At 36.3% G+C, this 23975-nt stretch overlaps 1 protein-coding gene across 1 annotated transcript in view; it reads right to left on the reverse strand.

Moving 5' to 3' along the window:
* Window positions 1-1052: 1052 nt before the first annotated feature.
* LOC145774240 (uncharacterized) overlaps window positions 1053-23975 on the reverse strand; it is a 43970-nt gene continuing 21047 nt past the window's right edge. The window contains exons 2-6 of the mRNA XM_082585426.1: window positions 5101-5515; window positions 4795-4907; window positions 4222-4262; window positions 3045-3211; window positions 1053-2305 (exon numbers count right to left, since the gene is read on the reverse strand). Coding sequence (XP_082441552.1) covers window positions 1844-2305; window positions 3045-3211; window positions 4222-4262; window positions 4795-4907; window positions 5101-5515 — 1198 coding nt within the window. The 3' untranslated portion in view covers window positions 1053-1843. The remainder of the gene's footprint in view (window positions 2306-3044; window positions 3212-4221; window positions 4263-4794; window positions 4908-5100; window positions 5516-23975) is intronic.

The raw sequence follows: 23975 nt of genomic DNA on the forward strand, positions 1-23975 counted from the left end.
GATTTCATTGTTTTTTTCTGACTTGAATTTTTCAAGAGGTGAATAATCGCAGATGATCTTATAGAGCTGAACTCTAAACTCATGTCAAATTTAGGGCACAAAAGGTTAATCGCATCAAAGCATTGCTTTTTAATGTTTTTGTATGCCACGAAGCACTGTATTTCAAACATCTTACGACACACAAAACGAGCTGACCGGTTGAAGATGATGTATCCAAACCGCAATGCATCCGTGAAAGTCAAGATGTTTCTGTGGTTGAAAATGATTGTCTTAAAGAAATATTTCTTGATAAAAGCTAGAAATACTTTGAAGACACTCAAATGAAGTAAAAGTAACATGCGTGACAATATGTTATTGATAATAGTCATGGAGAGACCTCTGGAAAACCATCTCACGGCCCAACCAGTTCCAAGTCACAACAGACACTACGATATCACCTGGCTCAGACCTGCCAAGAAAAGAATGGGTGACTCTAAATCGCCTGCGTAGTGGTGTTGGTCGCTTCAAGCACAATATGTTTACCTGGGGATTGTGTGACTCACCAGCTAGTGTTTGTGGTGAATGTCAAACAGCACAGCACATCATAAATCACTGTCCAGTGTTTCGACCTGCAGGACATGTGAATCTCATAAACCCTGATATGAAGACATTGCACTGGTTGCAACAATTGGGAGGTGTTGCCTGAATTGCTGCCTCATAAGCAAGAAGAAGATTGATAATATTTTCATATTTATAAATAGTTTCAACAGTCGAACGTATCGGCGCAAGCAAAGCCCTCATCATAAATCTGAAAATATATATGTAAGAAATGCAATAAATGTCAACTTCTTAAGAGTAACTGACTCTTCAAACTATTTGTAAATATGTTAAAATATTCTTAATAATGCACAATCCTGTAGTGTTGTAGTTCTTTGCCTGTCAGTGGTACAAAAAAGCGAACTCTTCCTCTCAAAGCCACGTTATTGACATTATTGATAAGTGACTAACTGCTTTGCTTGAATTATTTCTCATCTGACGTTGAAGTTCTTCAGAAATCAAGAATAAAACAACAATTGTTTAACAACTTTTTATTTCTTAGTAGTATTTTGAAGAAACTGGTACAATTAAGAAATCAACCCTTGTACGTGCCCAATGGGACGTTTCAGAAGACGACGAAGAAAATAAGAAAATATAAACACTACCAGCCAGAAGATTTGTCGTTTTATACATTGATTCAATGCAAAAATCCACAAATTTCCCAACTGGGCTTTCGTCATTCAAACGTTAAATAACGATAACACAGAGAAATGTAATAAATAAGTAATACATAGCAACCTAATTAAATTGCACACTCAAGCGTTCACATGAGCTAGCACAGAATATCCAGAGATCAATTCTATTTCGTCAATCAAAGATCTGGTGACATTGTGAAAACGAAACCGATCGATTTGACTATTTCGTCAGTTAAACAGCACGACTCTAGTAAACACAAAAACAAGTCACAGTCAGAGGAACTGAAATGAAAAATTTCAAAGTCAAAGATTTGGGCAACACCGTGCATTTGCCTCCGTGAAAAACTGGTGTGCAAATACTGGCGTCATAACGTCGATTAGACGTAATATCGATGTCAAATTGTTCGCACTTACTACTCAAACTACTACTACAAGGATTACTTGTATCTAAAAGTGGTAACACTAGCACTGAAGTCCTACGGTCGCAAAAAACATCGAAACACATTGCTTCTGACTCTGTCAGAAATGATCAGCTCCGCCCCCCTTCGCCCGATCCTTTCGGTACTGATTGGCCAGAATCGTTTGGGCGTGACCCTTGTTCGCGACTTTTGCATAAATCAGTGGTTTGTGAATTATGCGACTTCAACCTCCACGTTGTAAAAACCTCCCGTGGTTAGGTCGGGTGCCGATGATCTGTGATTTTTATCTGGTTTGGTGGCGAAGTTTTTCTTGAAACCAAACGAGAAACGACGAAATACAGTGGCACCTTGTTTGACATGTCCATTCTCGGTACACGTGTCCGATTTCGAATTGTTGTTGTTACTGTTTTTGATGAATTTGTTCTGCTGTCTGATGGGAGATATTGATCCTGTGTTTCTGCCAGGAAGGATGTTCGCGATCACAGTTTCAAAAGTGTTCTTCTTGGTGACAGAGGCATCTTTGTAGAATGGGGAGTTAAGAAATCTTGGAAAAGAGTCGTTTTCCATAATGGAAAAAACGTATCTCTGCGCGCTGTTGAAGACATCTGTCTCCACCGCGTCACAGCCGGTCAGCTCCATCGTCACTTGACGCCTTGTCACGTGATCAATGTTAATCTGAAGACAAAACAAAAAAATTGTTATTTAAACTGTCACATAAAAAGGACACTATTTAACATTTAAATGGTTTCCATTAATGGCATTTCAAAACGAAGAAATATAATTGCGACTGAAAGACTAATATCAAAAATGAGTAAGATATCAGACAATATCACTAGTTCTATTATTTTATCAATTACCCTGTCACATTAGGAACTTAAAAACATCTAAGCTTAAATAAAACCACGAGTAGCAAGTAGCGAAATTCAAACGCTGCATTTGCAAGTCACTTTGTCGTGTTGATTTTAGATTTTTTTGTGACGTCAAATTCTAATCTACTATAGAGTTGTTTGAGCACAGACTGCTTCCGTCATGATAAACACCCAACGAGTCCATGTCACGTGCACTGCAGTTTATATTTAGGGCTAGCTTGCGGTCACATCCGCTTAAATTTTGATGCAAAAATACTGCGGGACGCTTTAAGTGATTTTTGCGTTTGTTAAACGCATTAAAAAATCGGATTGCTTGCATGGTTTATGTAAAGCCTAGAGATTTAAAAACTAAAGCGTCGGTTAAACAGTCAACCTTGCTTAGCATTTGATGAGGCAAACGATTAGATGACATTTTTACACGAAAACTGCAGCTAATTTGTATGACCTTATTGCTTATTGAACCATATTGGGTTTCTACCAAAATACAGTCAAGTTCATCTACATAACTCATTGACCAATGAAAATATGAATGCATAAATATGTACCTGGTTAGGAGCACTGGGTGAGATGTACTGTGAATAAATGTACTGGCCTTCTTTATTTCTATGTTCTTCGCCTTTAATTTTTCTGAATTTTTCGCACGACAGCCAAAAGCATAAGTTTTCAGAACTGTACTCTGACTCGAGAAAGTCCAGAAATGCTGTGCGAAGTTCTGCAAAGAAAATAAAAACATTTAAAACAATTGCATCAACTGTTTACGAGAACGACAATGGCCATTTAACATCTTCATTTGATTTTCACAGGATGTTGCCGAAAAGCTGACAGTGCAAAATGCAAAGAAATGACAATTTCGTTTACGTCTAACAACGAGTCAAACTAAACAACGAAGCCAGGGATATCCGATGACGCAGGATGGTGACGTCAGAGCAGGCAGAGCGAGAAACAATCGCAAGAAATTTAAAAAATCTATCTCAATTATTTGTTGTTAACTTGCCAAAAAAATGTCGATTGGCAAACGACCATACGCCTTGGGCCACAGATTCTTGACGCGTTATGTAAAAACAGGATGAACATGCGCAAAAAAATTGTATTTTTAGATCAAGACTGGCTGTCTAGTTTCCAGATACCTCGATTTCCGCTGTAAAGTTTTGAAAGAAAAATTGTTAACGATACTGCTGCCGGTGGCTCTTTTGCGAGATATCTACCTGGGCAATGGGCATAGGTCACTTTTGGTGTATGCGATTTTTACAAAACATTTAACATGTTGTCTGCAGCCGAAGTGTTTAGAGTTTTGATTTATCGGAATCTCAAGTTACATGTCAATTGATCAGCACCTTAGCTATGCTTGCAAAAATGGGACAATTCGTTATAAAAATACGACCCACGTAAAACCGTGATAAAACATTTTTTTTCACACATTGCCAAGTCACTACATAAAAAACATGAGAAAAAAATGTAAGCAAAAAAAATCGCTAAATGCGCCTGTAGACCGCTGACCATGAACAATACGAGAAGGTCGAACAACTCCAGCACCGTTGTTGTCCCTATCTCATATTAAAAAAATCAGGTTTTTTTACGTTTGCAGACGTTGAATCAATGTAAAATGACCGATTTTGCTAACAGTATGACTTCAACAATAACAACAGATAAAAATTTCAAAGGGACCGACTGATTTAATTCGATAGTAGCTTATCATATTTCAATAAAAAAGGTGAAACTTACTTTTTGTTTCAAGGATGTCGAGAAGGGACAAAGCTCTTGGCCTGAAAAGAGTTAAATTTCATCGTTAGCAAGAAGAAACAATAGGTTGAGAAAAGAAGTTTTATTGTAACCTTATAGTGATGTATATAAAGTGGTATTGATAAACTTGTGTAACATGCATTGCTCATCTAAATATATTAAGGATATTGGAATATTATTCATTGATTTTTTTGATTATTGTGAGTAATGCCATAGCTACAAGTAGGAAATGATGTTGGCACCGACTTCCGGACGAGTAACAGATATTCTTTGTAATTTGGTAAATAAAACAAAAATCTGCAAACGTGATAAAATTGTCTGATTGAATTTGCTTCCGGCGAATTTACATTGTAAAAAATTCCGGCCAAAACTAAACAGAATTTTCAATGTGATCGACTACATGGGCTGCTGATTATGACCAAATGTCTTGACGCAAACCTTTTTGTTGTCAGTCTGCTTGTAAATTGCTCAAAGCTTGTGTAGAAGAAAAAACAACTTCAGAAGACCACAGACGTAAATTTGCATCTAAAATACGTTGATGATCTTAAAACTTACTTCTTCATTACTGATGCTGAAAAGATGCTGGATCGTGGTCGATTCTTTTTCTCTGGAATCTGTAGCGACGAGTCACCGTAAATAGATGCGGCTTTGTTGTTTCCTCGTTGGAACTGTGAGCAAAATCAGAACAACATTGCATTAATAACTGATCAAAAACTTAAGAGGTACATTTCAAAAACAAAATATAACATTAAAGAACCTATACCCTAGCAATTTTTTGCAATCAATAATGAATTACTATCATCAATGAAATTTTGTTTTTTTAAACAAAAAAAGTTAATTATTGTTTCTTTTTTTACTCACCGGTGAAGAAGTAGATTTTTTTCCTTTGTCTCTGAAGGTGACAAGACCTGAGGTTTGAGGGCTTGCTGGAGGCGTACAAGATGTAGACTGAAAATTAACAGGTGGCTCAGTGGATAGAAGCGTTAATTGGGGGTCGCTTTTGTTCAACTTCTGTACTTTCCCTAGGAGCGGACTTGAGCGTACAATTGCTATGTCTTCAAATGAGTCTCTGCTGTTCAGATTGCTTTCATTAAAGCTGTAAAACTTTGGTATTGCGTTATCTTTCGTTTGTTCTGAATACCAAGTGGTTCGGCTTTTGGTTGTACTTTCTTCAGATATACTGAGTGACTTGACACCAATGGTGGTGGGAGCACAGTGCGATTTCAAAAATTCTTTTTCTTGCTTACTTGAAGTTAGTTTTTTATATTTTCCGTTTCTGCAAATAAAAAAAATAAAATTAATTAGAAACCTTTGCAAAAATTTTTAATTGCAAGACCAACCGAGATATTTTTTATTGCTGGGCTAACCTTTTCAACACATGGCAATTCTGCTCAACAGCGCAGCCAAATTGACTCTGACACATCTTAGTCAAAGTTCGACCTTTTATATACTGGTTGTTACGTCACTGCCTTTTTCGCAAGTGCTGTTGTCAAACGCGAACGAAGTCAGTTGCAATTGCTCATGTACGTGTTGAATGGAACAGATCTTCCAAGCAAAACAAATCTCTCAGTTAATTCGATCCCTTGCATGTTTTCATCGTTGTTCTATCTAGGTAGAGCAAAGAACAACTTTTAAACCGACACGGACTGTGCAGTGATTTTTTATTGATCTCAAAGTTTCATTATTTACAAGGTCAAAAAGTTTGAAGCATTTTGCTGCGCTTATGTGCGAAATTCTTTGCCCCGATTTCATTGTGAAACTTTTCTTTGCAAGTAATTTTTATTTGCTCAGCCCTGGTACAAACGTCAAAGTGTAGGTGATTACGATCAACCAAGAACCAAACACATGTAGGATATGTTGAAAGATATATCGAAAAATTTCTCAGTTTGTTTCGAATAACAATTTCATTATATTTTTCACATGCAAACATTTCAAGAACAGTCTCTCAAACAACAAAAAATTTCCCTGCTGTTGGGATGGCTTGTTAACAAAAGACAGTAGTGCTTTACTGCTTTGTGAAAAAAGCTGTCGGTTTGTAACAAGCTACTGTATAAACAAACTTTGCAACAAGTCAAATCTCCTTCCCTTGACAAAGACAATTGCAATACATGGTTATGTAACTATTTAATTATAAAACAATGAACCTCCACGGTCACAATGAACGTGTTTAGCACAGGAAGAAAATAAAAGGTTGGGGTGCAATAAGTTATATGCAACTTGCAAACGTTGCCCTGATTACATCTTTTCAACTTATATTTGCTTCAAAAGTGCCTACCTTTTCAGTAGGGCCGTGCAAGAATTTCTTACCTCAACTAGCAAAATCACATTGATTCAACGTCTTCAAACGTTGAATTGATGTGAAAAGAACCGATTTTGCTGGATCATAACGATGCTTTGTTGCGACCATATCAAATTTCAACTGATCATCCTGTTTCGGTCTCCAGCAACCTATAACCTTCGCGTTTTGTCGCTTCTACCTTTTTTGGCCTCTGCTACGGTTTGGCTTGTATTGTTTCCGTTGTGATGGTTAGAAATATAAACAAACTGAAGTGAACTGAATGAAGCAACCAACCTAAAAGGACACCGTGAAAAATGTTGCTCTGACTAAACTGGTGTCCAAACTTTAGTGTCGGATTGAAGTGGTTTAGGTATGGTGCAATTAGGCTACTTCTGAAGGTGACTCAAAGAAGAGTGAACCAATGCTATCTTGACGCAAAGCATTTTTCTTTTGAAATTAAAACGCCTAAAAGATGAACGCTATAATGTCTGATTATAGAAATAGTAAATGAATCAATGGTAAAATGAAGCATTTCAGACCTGAAAATCGTCTCCTGACGTTGAATTAATGTAAAAGTGACGAATTTTGTTGTCTGGGATAGGAAATGGTAAATGGAAATGAAGGTTCACAAACGTAAGTCGTGCATTCTGCGTAGCTTCAGCGTGCAGAAACACTAACGCGATGCAAGCACCAGCTTGCGCATGCAGGGGGCGTAATGAATGCAGGCTACCCAGCAGAACAGTAAGCAGCAAACTAGTATTGTGAATTTAAAACGCTTCTCGGAAAAAATAGAAAAAATATCTTTCCATGAAATGAATATCATAGTTTGGAGATAGGAATATTATAAGTAAATGGCCATTTCTCACTTTTCAAATAAGGACACGTCGTATTTTAAAATACATGTTTTCGGTCTATAAGAATATCATGGTCAAAAAAAAACAAACAAACCGTTTTTATATAAAACTTAATTACAAATTCTTTCGTACTCGGCTGATAAAATTAAACGTTCTACATTGGACCTTCAACGTTTAAAAATTTGAATAAATGTCTAAAGAACCAATTTAACTGGCTGGGTAAAAGACGCACTTTGGAAACAACAGAAACCCTCATTCATTGATGTAGAACTAAGAAAAGCTTCTTCTATTTCTTCTTCTAAACTTCTAACCCCAAGTAGGCTGGCTATAAACGATGATTTTGAAGAGTCTTTGCTTTCAAAAAAACAAGTATTTCTCTCAAACAATTGACACTAACAAAAAATAATTTACGAAAATCTTGGACTTTTTCAAACATTTTCTCACTATTTTTAAGTTGACACTTTCAAAGGGAGCTCATGTTTTTTATTGACATGTTTAGGGAGTTTTTCAAAACCACGTTGTTGCCACAAAACAATAATCGAATGCTCAAGCTTTGACAAAAAAACAACATTTTGAACAAAAAACTGCACCAGTATAAACATGTAGGTCGCTCCGTTCCACCGTTTACAAAAACGTTAGCTTTTGTATAAATGCAAAAATATAGCTGAATAAGAGAATTTTTCAAATAACAACAACAAGTGTATTTATATACAATGTCAAATGAACTTGCTATCCGGTGGCCAAGTTACACTATTGTTGCAACTACAGCCACCCAGCCAACAAATCGGTTCTCTTTGCAATGATTCAACGTCTGCAGACGTTAAATCATTGCAAAAATGGGTTGATTTACCAGCTGAGCAGTTACTATTTCAGTCACAGAACAACCTCATTTGACTTCTGTAGCCTTGGGTGAGTTCAGTTTACGTCTCCACCCACAAAAATATCTGTGATTGACAGGTAGCACAGGAACAAGTTTCTCTTCAAAATGCTAAAGTTTTCATCAGTTGACGTGTATTTCCACAACTTTTATGAAAATTCAAACACCAAACCTGTCTTTGATGGCCTTCCTTGAACATATGATGACATTTAACTCAACAAACTTGTAATCACATTATCTGGGGCTAATTCTTTTGTATGCTTAGCAAAGTCTTAGACTTAGAACAATAACCACAAAAGTTCTAAATTTAATTAATCAATTGACAAAAAACTGGAAAAACAAGCTTATAAACTTAATTAAAGATTACTCCAGCATGTACAAAAACAAATCCATCAACAAGGTCAATTGGAAGCAAATTTTCGTTATCAAAACTGTTGCTACAATTTAAAAGCTTCAGAATTTTAAAACTTCGTCAGCGACTCGACTTCTATGAAAACTACAAACACATCTATTTTCTTTAATCAAAGCAATACATTCTGACGTCACAAACCGTCATAAGCCTTAAAGTTTGTAAACAAATTTTACCAAGACGAGAAGCCAAAATTTGTCATTAATAAAGAGTTCGTCCGATATTCGATATGACAGTTGACAAATTCAAAACAAGCCAAAAAAATATCAAAATGAACAGAAATTAAAAACAAGACAGCAAATCTCCTTTCAAACGCATGTATTCATATTGCTTGCAGAATTAGACCTAAATCTGTGCCAACTAAATGCATTCTAAAATTATATTTCGCCTGATGCATTTTGTGACGTAGCCTATGTTGTACCTGTCTTGACTACGCCAGTTACTGTAATAATAAAGGAGTAGGCACGACGGTAAACTGCAGCTGCTGCCCACGTTATGCTATATCTTTGCCAACTGGGAAAAGGTTTGATCATGTCCAGAAAAACTGTTTTTGATTTAATGCAAATCTGTTGTCACAAGAATAGCCATCTGCATAAAACCAACGATAAAACGCGTTCCATCTTCAAAGTTGTATGGAATGTATGCTATTTCTATACAATCACATCTTGAACAATTGACATGAAAAAGTTTAAAATTCAGAAAATGGGCATTTGAGAGAAATTGAAACCAAACTTTGTTTAAAGACTTTTTATAAATTGCATTTTCATCATAACAAAAGTACTTTTGATTGCATCCAGCATTAAATACAGTTTATAATAAAAAAAATACTGTTCAAGCAATGGCAGTTACTGGTTGTACCTGTCAGCAAACAGATGAACTTGTGTGCTGATTCATAATTTGCGTTCGTGTTTTCTCTGATTTATCAAATCTTCAAAATATTAGCACTTATTTTACGTATTCTACCATATTAATAAATTGGGCGAAACTTTATTTCATGTTGGTTTTTGTCAAAATACCTCACAAATTCTAATTTTATAGCTTCACAGTACTTGTCATGTACTGTTGTGATGTTTTTCAAGAAAAAACTGATGATGAAATTCGCATTTAGCCACCAAATCTAACTAAAAAAAGGTTAATATCCCCAGAATACCTTCAAAACCGGTAACACGTAGGATACCGTAATCTACGAAGTTACATAAGAATGCAACGTAATGGGTAGGGAAGACCTTTTTAATTCCATAGATGGAAACTCTACACCAAATTGTTTTTAGTAGCAAAGCTGTATCACGTGTGCTAACTTATGTAATAACGACATTTTGGGGGAATGCGACAGGAGCAAGGTGCCCTTCATTGCAGCCTTCAGCCGTTATCAAGTGCGGTGTACAGCAAACGTCGATTAAAAACCGTGTTGAGACGAGAAGATCGATGTTTGGTTAAAAATAACACGCTAAAACGTTATGTAACAAGAAAATGTCAAAGCTTAGTAACATCTCCGGTTGCGTTTTCCTAATGTTGTTAAAATTAGCTCATTAATGCAATGTCACGGCCCACTTATTCCAGTGGGGTTGGCCAAGTTTTTTTTTTCCTAAACCAAACTATGCGTTTATCAGTATTCTACTTTGGCCAACACAACATCCCATGAAATGATATCTCACTTTCTCCGTGCTTAGGAAACATGTTAAGTATCCTAGTTATAACGCGATTGCAACGTTGAAATAAGAAAAAAATTATAACTTAACTTGCTCAACATATGTCATATGTAACAACCGTCACACACATTTCAAATGATTTTGTCCATGGAAAGCAGAAAAAGCACTTTCACTTGCAAAGGTATAGCTATTACAATATCTCCGATGGTTTGATTAGAGTTAAATATGTTTATTTACTTCCGCACGAAAAATAACATAAAAGATACGCTAAGAAAGGCAGAAAATGGATTTTTTTGTATCTTCTTTAAGCAGTTGGTTACTGGGTACTTGTTACTGAAATGTAATTTCGTGTTTGGAAACTTTGCAAATAAACTGTTATTTTTACATCCAAATCAATAACCCAAAAAGAATTATAACTCTCTTGTGAAAACTCGTTGGTTTAATGGCCAATTAGGCTGTTTCGTAACATGTCGTTCTTTGGGAAAAGTAGATTTGAAAACGCGTAAACGCAGCTAGAAAATCAATATTATTTATCTGCTTACACAGCGCTAAGCAAACTTTAGAAATATTTGTTTAAAACCTTTAAATATTTTTGGTTTTATTGAACAGGGACATCAGTATATTAACATGCACTGCGTTAAACTTCTAAAAATACGTTTAAAATCGATGTTTATTGTATACTTTAATATTGATTTGTGTTGAGTCATTTCTTTAGAAAAAATTGGTTTGTTTCATTTGTAATTTAAGACGATATCGAGCAATATTACTGGTAAATATTAACATACAAGAGTTCTCAAATCCTAAAAATACTCAAAATCAACTGATATTGAAAAACTAATATGGCTTTTTTTTCAAATGAAGCATCTCCAAAAGTAATTTAAATTTAAAAAAAGGGCAACCAGTTTTCTCGAAAGAAATTAAACGTCAAGAAATCAATTCTCCTTCAAATTGTTTAAGATATTACTGTCAACCAGTCTACTTCAGACTACAACGGTATTTTTACCGTAGAATGTAAACATCTACCACAAGTTTTTGTTTCAATTAAACATAATAATCTTCAGCAAAAGTTTCGAAAACTAAACTGTCTTCATCTTCAATGCTATTTAAATCGAAGATGAAGACAGTTTCAGGCACGAGCAAAAAGCACAACTTTTCGCAAAAAAAATATAGGAGCAAAATGATTGAGACGCCTGATTAATCTAATCAAAAAATAAAGAACCCAAAATGTAGATACTAAACTCATGTTCAGCAAACGCATTGAAAATTATACTGGTTTATCTTCAAATGTAAATGATATACGATTTGTGTAAATGATTTATAGCACTGAATAACAAATTTATAGCACTGAAGATGAAAACAGTTTAGTTTTCGAAACGTTAGTTTGCTGAACATGAGTTTAGTATCTACATTTTGGGCTCTTTATTTTTTAAGATTAACCTGGTGTCCCAATCATTTTGCTAATGTAGATAGGGAGGGGGTTCAGTTTAAACTTTGGCCCTGATTTTAGGGTTACAGCAACACAGGCTAAGACTTACTGTAAAAAAAAATTGAATATGTAAATTAGTGGTGGTTGCTACTATTGCTAGAACAGATAGTGATGGCAATCGCCTATTTGTCATTATGAAACAAGTCAAATGTGCATCTATAAATACATAGGGTCAAGGTAATCAATATCCATGGCTAGCTGAGCTACACCGTAAATATTGGGTCAAGCTGGCTGGGCTTCCACCGGTGTGCAGGTTAACCAAAAACCGTGATACTAAAGCTCTTTATATTTGGCAATCGGGGAGCACGGTAGGTTTCAAACAACAGCTCTTTCATTAATATAATGTTGCCTTTTCTTGCCTGAAGTGCGATGCCTTGCATTGTAATGGAAGTTAAGAAAATACCTTCTGAACATTGTGTAGAATCCTTTTGATGGAGCTTTCTCAACAACCACCTCGAGCAGACGAACATCTATTACAACAACTTGCTGTTGAGAAGCATCTTGAGCAGCAGTTGTCAGTCTGAAGTTTTCAATTGGTTGCTGCAGCAGAAGCACACCAAAGACAAGTCAATCTACGTTGTAAAACTGAAACCAGCAGATAAAGTAGACAGGTAGATGGAGAAGAATTGAGATTGAGGAAGGAAATTTCAAAAAAAAAAGTTTTCCAGAGGTCTTAGAATGTTCTGTTGTATCCTAAAATCAGGGCTAATGTTGGATTTAAAAAAGTAGCCGATTAACCCCCCTCCTTTACCATAAATCTTTTTTTTTGCGAAAAGGCATGTTTTTGCTCATTTCTAAGACTGTAAGTTCAGCCCACGAAGTATGTTTAGTAGTAGCTGGAGATTCAGGTCAACCGAAAATCAGATTCAGGAATTCTTCACACATTATTTATCCCCAGACGCTCATATTACTTCACCACACAGCTGACGTCACTGGCGTGCCTTATCAAGTCAGGCAATTTCACAAACAAAATGATTTTTCATCAATTTCTATTGTGAAATGAAAGAGGCGGAAACAAGAAAACGAATCAAAATCAATTTTCAGACGGAAAAGAATTTTTTTCAACGAAGCAAATTGCTTTTCTCATTGTGAAAGGAAATTCGATTCTGGAAACGTTGGAACACTCTTTTTCACACAACAAACATCGTTTGCGTAATTGTATCCGATGTCATTTAAAGAAAAATTTCAATTTTGGTTACCCTGAGGTTTAAAAAAAAGACCTGAATGAACTCAGTTGAACTGCCCAAGCCAAAATATTTTGTCAGCGTACGAACTATTCCAGATTGTTAATGTGTTATTTGACGTAACAGAGCCTCTTCTGTGGAAATGAATTTGTGTACTGTGACGCTAAACGACTTAGTGTTGGCCAGTAACAGCACAACTCTTAAAAGTTTGACGTCACGTTCAATTAAAACTGGCATCAAACTTCTTGAATGAAGTAACGTTTCTACGAAGAAGCTGCAGCACCAGTTTTTGGTCGAAAGCTGGCCATCCATGAAACTGTTTCATCACGGTAAAAACATCTTTGTTTCTTTTTGAAACGAAGTTGTTAGTGAATAATTTTATTTTGCTTTGTTTTAATATAAAGGCGATTTTGCTCGAGTGAGAAAATAACTCAGTTGCTTATGCATGTGAGTTTGGTTCTTCTGGTGACGTCATTCTTAAAAGTTGTAAAAATATGATGCTTTTCCCCCACACAACCCGACTAGACTACGCACCACGCCAGAAAGTGGACCAGTCATTTTCGAACCGGTTCAATATCTGCAGACGTTAAATCAATGCAGAAAAGATTGATTTTCGGCCTGGGACAATCGAGACGTAAACATTACCTCACATAATGGAACCAGACAACAGCTGCTGTCCTTAACCCGACAGCAAATATAGAGATATGGGGTGTTCTTGTTTCAAGTGACCAAGACGCCATCTTGAAATATTGCAACTATAATTATCTGAACTCTTTCTATTTTTGCGCGTGTCAGTGAAGAGGCCTGCTTTTGGTAGATTACAGCAGCATTGAGAAAACTATGATCACTGCTTGTACAAGACAATTATTTTGTTACTCAAAGCTGCCCAGGAAAGTTCAAAGAACCCACTTTGCTTACGTGTCAATATGATACTGATATGACGTTTTTAAGACGATTGAAGTTAAGGAATAAGATTAAAAAAAGACTTCACCAAAGGCATATTTTTTATTGCGATTTTACGTTGATTCACCGCTGTGTAATTTTCTTTTTACAATAAGGAAAATTATGTCATTTACACATCCAAAAAATATCTATCACTCTTTTTTTTGGTACAAATACTAGTTGTCTTCTGCACTTTTTCATAAATTAGGGAGCGAAAATTTTTAGTGCGGTCAAAGGTCAAGTCTAAGGCAGACGTTCTTAACAGGGTGCGAGACTTGTTTCTGGGGGTGCGAGAGTACTCAATCATTAGGGTTAGTTATAAAATGACAGAAGAAGCAATGCATTGTCTACTGTTGGACGTTTGACTCACATTCTGGATTGTTAGTAATTACTGCTTTTGAGCCAGTCAATAGGCACAAGAATGTTCAAAATGATGCCAACAAGAAAAAGAGCAAGAACCATTGGTCCAAGGCAAGCAGATCACTGAAATCTGACTTTGAATTTTTTTTCATTCCTTTCAGGACCTTCACCTTAGGGATAGAATTCCACTGTCCTCACCTCAGCTCATGAAAAAATAGGTCTTCTGTGACAACACACACACTATCAATGTTGTACTTCGAAATAGAAAGATTTGCAGCAATTCAAACTCCATTTAATCTTCAGTTAAGAACCAGCAAACTGTAAACATACTATCATGTATACCCTTAAGATTTAAAAACAAATTAGGGTGAACATGTTAAGTTATCAATGCTGTACGCAATTCTTATCAGTAGTAAGAACGGTCGGTGCCAATAGAATGGGAGCCCAGTTCACTCCAAAGGTCGTTTGTTCCTTTCAAAACAGACCACGATAAGCTTATTGACACATTCATGTTAGAAGCTAAAGCAAACACACTCTACATAAAAACAAGAAATATATTTTCCAAAGAGCTGCTACGTGCTGTCTGAAATAAATCTAAGTTTAAAATCTGTAAAGAAAATCTGATGTCTTCTTCTTCTTCTGGCTTTAATCTCACAATGTGGGTTCACTGGTGAGGATTTTCAATTTCCACACAAAAGAAAACTGATGTGATTTTTCAAAAAATTATGGCATTAGCAGACGTTGTTTTAACATCAATCAATATAAAACAGTTTAGTTTTGGTATTGGTCGTTTCGCAGCTGTGTTTTGACAAACCGGATTTGATCCAGCTTTTATATGACATCTGCGGCTTAATGTGAAAAAGATTACATTAATTTACGTGGATTTAATGTCTGTAATATTTGAAACAGTTGTCCGTGTGACAATAGAATTTTATTCAACTTTCAACAACAGCAAAAGACGAAGAAAAATTCGTTTTGTTCAAACACGCTTTCACGAATCCATTGAAGCCGCGGTCCATTTCTCCAGTAGCTGCAATAGCCGCGGCGAAGAGCAAAGTCATTTACCACTTTTCATAAAGCGTGAAATTGAATAACAAGTCAATTATGCTTCGAAGATAAACCAACAATTTCCGAGCGTTTGATCGAAGTTGGTGAACATAAAAGCACTTTGGCTATGAAAACTACAAATTTAAATATTTTTTCTTTATTAAAATACGTTGTTAATACGTAAAAACGAAATCTTTACCGAACTGCGTACGTACCAAAATTGCCGCACGGACACTGTTTGTTTTAGCTTACGGACTCCATATTGAGTGCTGCATTTATTTTTTCACAACCTAAACAGCTGAAGTAGGTAATGAAGTAATTAGCACAATACAAGTGCAAGTAATTGTCCAACCGCCAATGTAAACAACCTCTTGAATGTCCGACAATGTAGCGGCACTTTCAATGGATTATATTCTGCCAACAATCACTTGTGACACAACGCAGCATTGGGTAACTGAAAAGGGGATAATGATTGTTTTTTGTGGATGAGAGGCAGTATCGTTGACAGCTGGGGTCCAGGGGGTACTTTTGTTCCCGGGATGATTTTAGTGGGCATTAACCTTTCTAAATCGCCCAAAAACTGAAAAACTGTACTTAAGTTAGTGTTTAGATATGAAGCGTTTTTCTTGGAAGATGATTTGGGGCCCAAGGATTTCATTAGCACCGACCCCAAATTATCCTCTTACCAAGACTTGTAAACTTAGTTTTGCTGTTCTTTCTGTCGTTTAGTTCTATTTTGGATGTGTTATCATTGACACATCTCGCCAGATATATCACTGCTGACAAGTATACCGCACAGTCATCAGCGTTTTTTATTGCGAAGAGTATCATCCTCGAAGACGAGGGAAAGCCATCACAATCCATCATTGTGGCATACATGCAAAAGTGGTTGCAACCTACACAAAAATTATGATATCAATTATCAATTAACTTTCTAAGTTGGCAACAATAGACGTATGTCATCTGTCATTAAAATTATGTCTTCAAAGTCAAATCCCATTAACACCACAAGCCACGATAGACCTTATGTCCAGTTCCATAGGTCACGACGAGCAGATGTTTAGGGGATTACGTTACTATTTATAGAAAACGTAATTCACTTTAGATTTTTAATTTCAGTTACAAGTCGTTCGTCGCAAGACGTCCCTGAGTTTTCGCCGCAGGGATATCGATTAAATTGAAGATTAAAAATTTCTATTTTTAACCAATCTGGCACACAAGCCATCTTAAACCATCAAACTAGGTCTCTGAACGTTTTTGGAACATTATTTATGAGCGGATTTACTCTCTTAAAATGATTGGTCGATCAAATACAATAACTTGCGCAGCTGAAAGGACGTATTGTTGGGTCGTGTCGGCAAAAGCCAGAATGAAAAGAGAATTTTTTTTTACAAATCTTGAAAGTGCACGTTTTTCAGTAAATCATAGTTTTAACATATTTTTTTCATATTTTTTTAAATAGTGTTAATGAGTAAATTTTTAGTAAACATGATACTCGTGACTGCAATGAGATTAGGCAGTTTACTTGTTAAACAAAAAGTGGCTCAATATTTAAAAGGTAAAAGTGGTCCAATACTTCATTCAAGTGTTGGGTATGAGAAGATAAGGCGTTCATTGTACAGAGCCATCTGCGCTTAGGAGAGTAGGGTGGCCAGTTCTCTCGGCCGCCTTTCCTTTAGCATCATGCTCACCCAGTTTATTACACTCTAGGGTCTAAGTAGAGGTGAGCGATGTTTTCAACAACCAGTTTAGCCGAAAGATGAACCAGGTTTGCATAATTGAAAAGCCAACGCCCTACCCGCTTCGCTATCCCACCGCCAGCTCAATATGTATGGTACAAAAGTGTTTGAACTCTCTCATCTTCATTATGAATAAATTTGACTTTTGAAATATTAATACTCGCTGCACTCCGATGGATATTGAGCCCGTCCCAAATGTAATAACTTTGATGCCTAGATTAAGGTTTGTATCCTACTTAGTACGAAATAAAAGTGCTTTCAGCACGCACAAGTTACTGTTGTTTACAACGTCATTTTTATATCAATTCAACGGCTGTAGATTTTGCATAAATATGAACGCAGACACTTTTCTCAAAGGTTCTGTTCAACAAAACATTGAAGCAGCTTGCAATTGCAAATTCTTCGCCTTTTTATTCAATATTTATTCCTAATGGGCTCTGATGACAGACAGGCTTAGCAAGTTCTGCTTTGGACATACAACGCAAATTAAAAAAAGTCACTTCAAATTGACCATGTCACAGGGTGACTTCACTTCATCCTACCTAACAGAAGTTCTTTTTACATCATTTCGACAAAACTATACGCTGAATCTATTCTTAACGGGTTTGCGATGTCTGTAGCAAATCACAAGATAAACATTACCAGCTCTGCGGCAGAGCAATGATCGTCTTCGACTCTCGTGCTGGTGGACCGGTGTTCGATTCCAGAGATTATACTAATAAACTTAAAAATGGTACTGGTTGTTTTCTTTCATAGAAAAATTGATGGAAACGAGCTAAGGAAATATTGTGATCTTACCGTAACCTATCTATGACCAAATATGAAAACGTAGGGTTAGTAAAAGTACTTTACTAAAATAAATTTTTAAGCGACAATAAATAAACCAAACCATTATGATTATTTGACAAACAGTAATTGATACAATTTGAGTACAGAGGTAACTTTTTTAAACCATAAACAGACATAACTCAGCAACAACACTACATTTAACATTTTAAAAACAAGAAACAATAAGCGAACGTTTTCGGCTAGTCATACAGCCCTATTCAAGCCTATAAGAAAAATACTTTTGAAAGAAATACTAAAACAGTAATTGGTAAATGACGATATTCTGTGAAGCGCAGATGAGAATATGTCGTGGCCACAAATTACTTTGTTGTGTCTACCACTTCCGCAATTGTTTGTTTTGCATTTTATTTAGAGTAAAAATATTTTTTATTTTCCGAAGGAAGCTAACTGCACGTTAATGTTATGTGTATTGTTTTTTTCAAATCCTGTAAATATTGTTGAGCTAATTGTAATGTTTACCGTACCAGCTAAAGACAAGGTATGCTGGACTGCTGGTGTACAAAAAACAGTAGCCCTACTGATTACAATAAACATGCTTTCAGACCACATGATTTCTAAACCCGAAGTTACAGACATTTCAGGTAAAACAAAGCGCTCTAGTTGCTGTTATGGTGTAATGCAAATCCAACCGGAAGTCAACCACAACAACGAAGTATAGAAACACCGTAGGAACTGGAATATGCTGTCATATACCCCAAGGGTGCTGCATGACGTGTCAAAGCTAACCAACCATACCAAAACATGAGCTTCAGGCTCTAGCTTAGCAAAACAAACAATCTTAAAACTTTTTTAAATGTAGATTGACCTTTTCTTCGCCTATTGGAAACAAACAACACCTTTACATAAATATCTAGTAATAAGCCTGAGGGCACAAAACACTGCCTTTTAACGATGCTGCACTGAAATAGAGAAACACTGTGATCACTTGGGTTAAATTGGTGGTTTGTAAATAGAAAAGCCATGCTTGCTGATATTCACTGAAATGTTTTTGCTTGCACAATGCTAAAAATAATACTCAACACGGTACACACTCGTTCACGTTTTTTCAACGTCAAAAAACGCTGGTTCAACAAAAAAAGTTTAACGATTTTTGCAGCTTATGTTCTTGTAGGATGACAATTGAAAACAAATCAACAATATACACAAACTAATAATTACAAGCAGCCGCAGGTGCTGCAGTTCACAAATTGGCGATTAAGAAAAAATAAAACACGCAATATTATATATTAATATTATAATATTATATTATAATTATTATTATATTATAATATTAATATTATAATATTGCGTGTTTTATTTATTTTTTCTTGCCTTCAATCGCACTGCAGTATATAACCTGGTGAAATTTTATTTTGTATGTTATTCGCTCTGAGGATGCGCATTGTCATGGTGCGCGAAACGTCAGTGAAGCAATAAACCATCTTGTTTGTTGTTAATTTCACTTTCAATTTCATCAGATGAACGTAGCAACTAGCGCTAGAAACGATAATTGTCCTGATGAACACCCAAACTTTTCAGTATTCAATATTTAGCTTAGTAGCCTACTGCAAAATATTGTTAATCAACAATTCTTGCCATGCTGATAAGCACCGCAAGTGGCAGTTGTCTAATAATTAATTAAAGAAAGACGGTTTTATAGTCTCTCACAAAAAGGATGAAAAACCAACTCATTGCTTTTTTAGAGGGAACACTGTTCATGAGTTACGATAGAAACGTTTTTCGGTGATTTCTACAAGCGTTTGTTTCATGGTGCCTGGTTTCTTTCTCCCTGTTATTGGAGCCTACTTTTCTCTGATATGTTTGCAGGTCACTATTGTGGCCTGTATTGCGATGTGTCAAACATTTCCTTGTTTACTGAAACTGTTAATTGCAAGACATCTTTTGAGAAGCGAAGTGACAACTCCACTCTGGCTTGGCGATAAATATTCTGATGAAACCACTCGCCTCGCTACAAGTGCGCAAAACAAGTGGCTTCGTTCATTAGACATTGTTAAAGTAGTCAAAAGTGTTGTTAAAGGAGCTTGGCCTGGCAGTAGCCAGTGTTGTACGCGTTATTGAAATAATTTGACGGCGTCAGCGTCAGCGCGAATTGCCTAAAAACTTTACGGCGTAAAGGACTGCGTAAGCTCTTAAAGAAATTGACGGCGTCAGCGTCAGCGCTAATTTCTAGCGCTATTTTTTGCCAGCGTCTTATAAAACGCAAATATTTCAACCAAGTTAAGGCTAACAATAGCTATAAATAAAGAGCAGGTATTATGTTTTGAGACTGTATTGTAACTAGCTGCTCAGCCTATTAGTTATTTCCTTTAAAAAAAAACAAGCATTTCAAAACGTTTGTCTGACAATCTGCTGCGTATGGGACGCATATTCAGGGGCGCCGAAGCGATTGTTGACTGGAGGGGCAGGAGTATGAAATAAGGGCACTTTTGTTGCTGAAAGGCCATTTTTTTTTAAAGTTTTAAGATAAGATATAGCGATAATGCTCATCTATCAGCTCATTATCGAGTAATGATACAAGTATCCGCTACACAAAGAACAATGGCACGGAAAGGCATCATGCTATTTTATAATCATGTAATATAACTTACTGTGATGGAGAATTTTGTGTCGTGAATATTATTTTGAGGCAAAAATAAAACATTATAATTAGGCTAAAAGCGTATAGCATAAATTGTTATATTGCAAAGTGTGCAGTAGCATACATGACCATAAAAGGGCACCATTGCCCCCTCTTCCCTCCCCATCCACAGAAATTTGAGGGCAGGGGGGCATCCGCTCCCCCTGCTCCACCCCCGGTTCCAACGCCCCTGCGCATATTGTCCTTTCCAAGTGAAAACATGCGTTCCACACCAGCGCTGGTTGGTATTGGTGTGTTGTATTTCAAAAACAAGTTGAAAACGTTTAGTCGGAAAGATATCACTGTTCCAAGCGTGCTGTGATAGTTTAGCATGTATAAATCTTTTAACGAGGTCCACTGCACCAACATCGCTCTTTTCAGGGGCATAGAGCTCTTGAAATAAAGTATATTCAACGTCCGCGATGCCATTCATGGATTTTTCGCTTTCTGTCTTTGATCCCTCGTTCTCAATACATGGTTGATCACCATTTGGCGAACTTCTTCCGCATGTATTCCAAGGAGCCATTCCAACCAACGCAAAAACTGGTAATTCGGATAAGTCGCGCTGGCCAGAATACATTGTGAAACGAGATTTTCCATGGAAACAAAAAATGACGCTTAGCGCTTGACGCTTAAAATCGGCAAAATAGTTGACGGCGCTGTCACTTCCGTCAACTGAAAAATAAATTGACGGCGCTAGCCTCAGCGTCAACAAAAAGTTGACGCCGTCAAATGACGCCGTCAAATGACGCCGTCAAATGACGCCGTCAACCGTCAATTTGACGGCGTCAACGTACAACACTGGCAGTAGCGTTGTTCGACTAATTGTGTTGCTGCGGTATTCTAAGACAAATATTAACAACATGTAACGCTGGATACAAAATGCGTTCTTTTCTGGCATAAAAGACAATTTTATTACCTAAAATTTTATTAGTGTGGCCCGCCACAGCTCTCCTTAGTACTAAAGTGGCCCGCATGCAAAAAAGGTTGGTGACCCCTGGGCTAGGCCACCACGAAAAGTTTCATATCATCATAATCTGAATTACTTTTGGCGTTTTGTAAGTCAAGGCGACTGACACAATCAAGAAACTGGGGTAATTGACATGCTTACAAGTGTCTATCAAAGCACGGCAGCGTACAATGCAATAATAATGTAGAATGCATAAATAATGTATTGTTTTGCCACATTAAACAACAACACACTTGACGGAGCGAAAGCTGGGTGATGAAACCAAAGACTGGCAGCTCTCTGGTTGCCTTGCAGTGCAGTCATGAAACATCTCCAACTTGAGTTGGTGAAAGGATAGGATCTCGGCCCCAGAGGCTTTAATAAACAATAATTTGTATCACCACTCCATTAGTGTTCAGCAGGAATCTCAAGTAAGTGATTACTTACATTTGAAGTCCTGAACAGATAAATTCCATTCTTGTGCAGCAACAACCACAGATAGAGGTAAAGTCATCACTTTATCCCTAATAGGTGCTTGGTGCTGTCTGCAATGACACACAAGCTTCAAATTACTGGTAGCCTACATTTGTAGATTAATGGTTTGGTTTGATTTACGTTCGTTCGTGGACATACCAAGTGTACTTACTGCACTGATGAGGCTGCAAGGCCGAAACAATGCGCCACTGTCTGCTGTTACAAGGGATATCATTTCAAAAAATATTTATCCAGACTAAAGCTTGGTATTCTAAACGTGTTTTATGGCAGGCTATTTTGATGTGGGTTGCTTGGCCGTGAAAAAGCACATCCTGTAACTAAGTTTTTTTGTTTTTTTTTATGTATTTCCCTTATGCTAATGGATTCATGTTGGGAGAATATTGTCTAGCTATTGTTAGCTGGGTAGAACGTGCGTTACAAACGCTGTGATAACTTTGTCGCAACATTTACACGCGGATTAATAACAATGGAAATTTTTAGAAAAATTCTGGTTAAGTTTATTCTTCATTGCATCTGATTTCCTTTAGACAAAAAAAAGTTTCCCAACTGGTAAATCAGCCCTTTTTCAAACTGATAAAAAAGGGCTGATAAAACAATTGATAAAAAAGGACTAACTATCTGGCTGGATTAGGTGCAAAAATGTAGGCTTATTGGAAAGACCAGAGTTGCCAGACTTCATCACAATAAAAATTGGAATAGTATCAAAAAGTACATTTATAAAAAGAACGCATACTATTGTTCAATAATATTCAAAGTGAGCAAAAGACTAAATCTTGAATATATTGAAACTGAAACTTATCAAACGGTCAACCAAGCAGACATAACAGCCTTATCCGTACATTCAAGAGTAGGCGTACTCAAACAACAAGACACTTCTGTTTATATTACGAAACGTGCTAATCAAAACTGAAAATCTGAAACGGCATGACGAACACGTGGAAGCCCAGTACGAATTTAATCCGTTTGTATTACAGGCTGATTTTATCACCAGCTCAAGAGCTGAACAATTTATGTTTACGCATTTCAAAGTGGATGCAAATATTCATTGACTGAAAAGAATCGTCAGACTATAGTCTGACGTCATCATGATTTAGCGATGTTAAGCGACGTTCAATTTGCACTGCGCATTGTATAAATATACTGTATCTAAGCTATATAAGCTAATATCTATAGTCATGGTGTCCCTTTGTTTAATCACATTAACTTTAATCAAATAAATTCGTCAAGCCATATTTTGCTGATGAAGTTTAGTTCTTAGATTTGTTATTGTGCATAAAGCGCATACAACTGAAATACAAATAAAGCTAAAAAGGTCAACTATTTTCTTTGCAAACCATATTAATATATAAATAACTTAAACATAACCATCATCACAATTATATTCGTTTTTTGTTAGCCGTTATTCTAAATTACTGTAAATAGCAATCAGTCTAACACTATGGCTCACAGATTAATCATCAATCATCATGCTATAATACTCATTGTTTTTTTTTGTTTTTTTGCAATTATTTGAAACTAAAACTACTAAATGTTACGGTGAACCTTTGCTAATGTGTTTAGGTTCTGAAGATAGTGAGGGAAAAACGACCAAGACGAAAGAAATGTCATTGCGACGTGACACGGTCTTCAATGAAGACAGATGTCAAGCGGTGTGGAATGGATTGCATGAGATATGATGGCTTCATGCAACAAAAAGGTTTGCAAAGTTTTATGTTACGTTGTTCCACTATGTTTAAGCATTATATCAACGCTAGCAATACATTATGTAACGTTTTCAAAGACCTTATCAGAACAGATGCTAATATTGAAGGGTTGCTAATGAAGTTGTAAGTAGATTTTCTCCTAGAGATTATAACAAAATGTGTGGTGACCAACCCATTTTGCATGAGCTGGAATTTTGTTGTAAAAACACAAAGCGACACGCCTTAAAGGTTTTATCATTGTCGCTGATATGTAAATCGGTGAAAACTTCGATAGCATGTTTTAATCATATTCAGTTTA

This window comes from Aplidium turbinatum, chromosome 7 (assembly GCF_918807975.1).
Source record: "Aplidium turbinatum chromosome 7, kaAplTurb1.1, whole genome shotgun sequence".
Classification (NCBI taxonomy): Eukaryota; Metazoa; Chordata; class Ascidiacea; order Aplousobranchia; family Polyclinidae; genus Aplidium; species Aplidium turbinatum.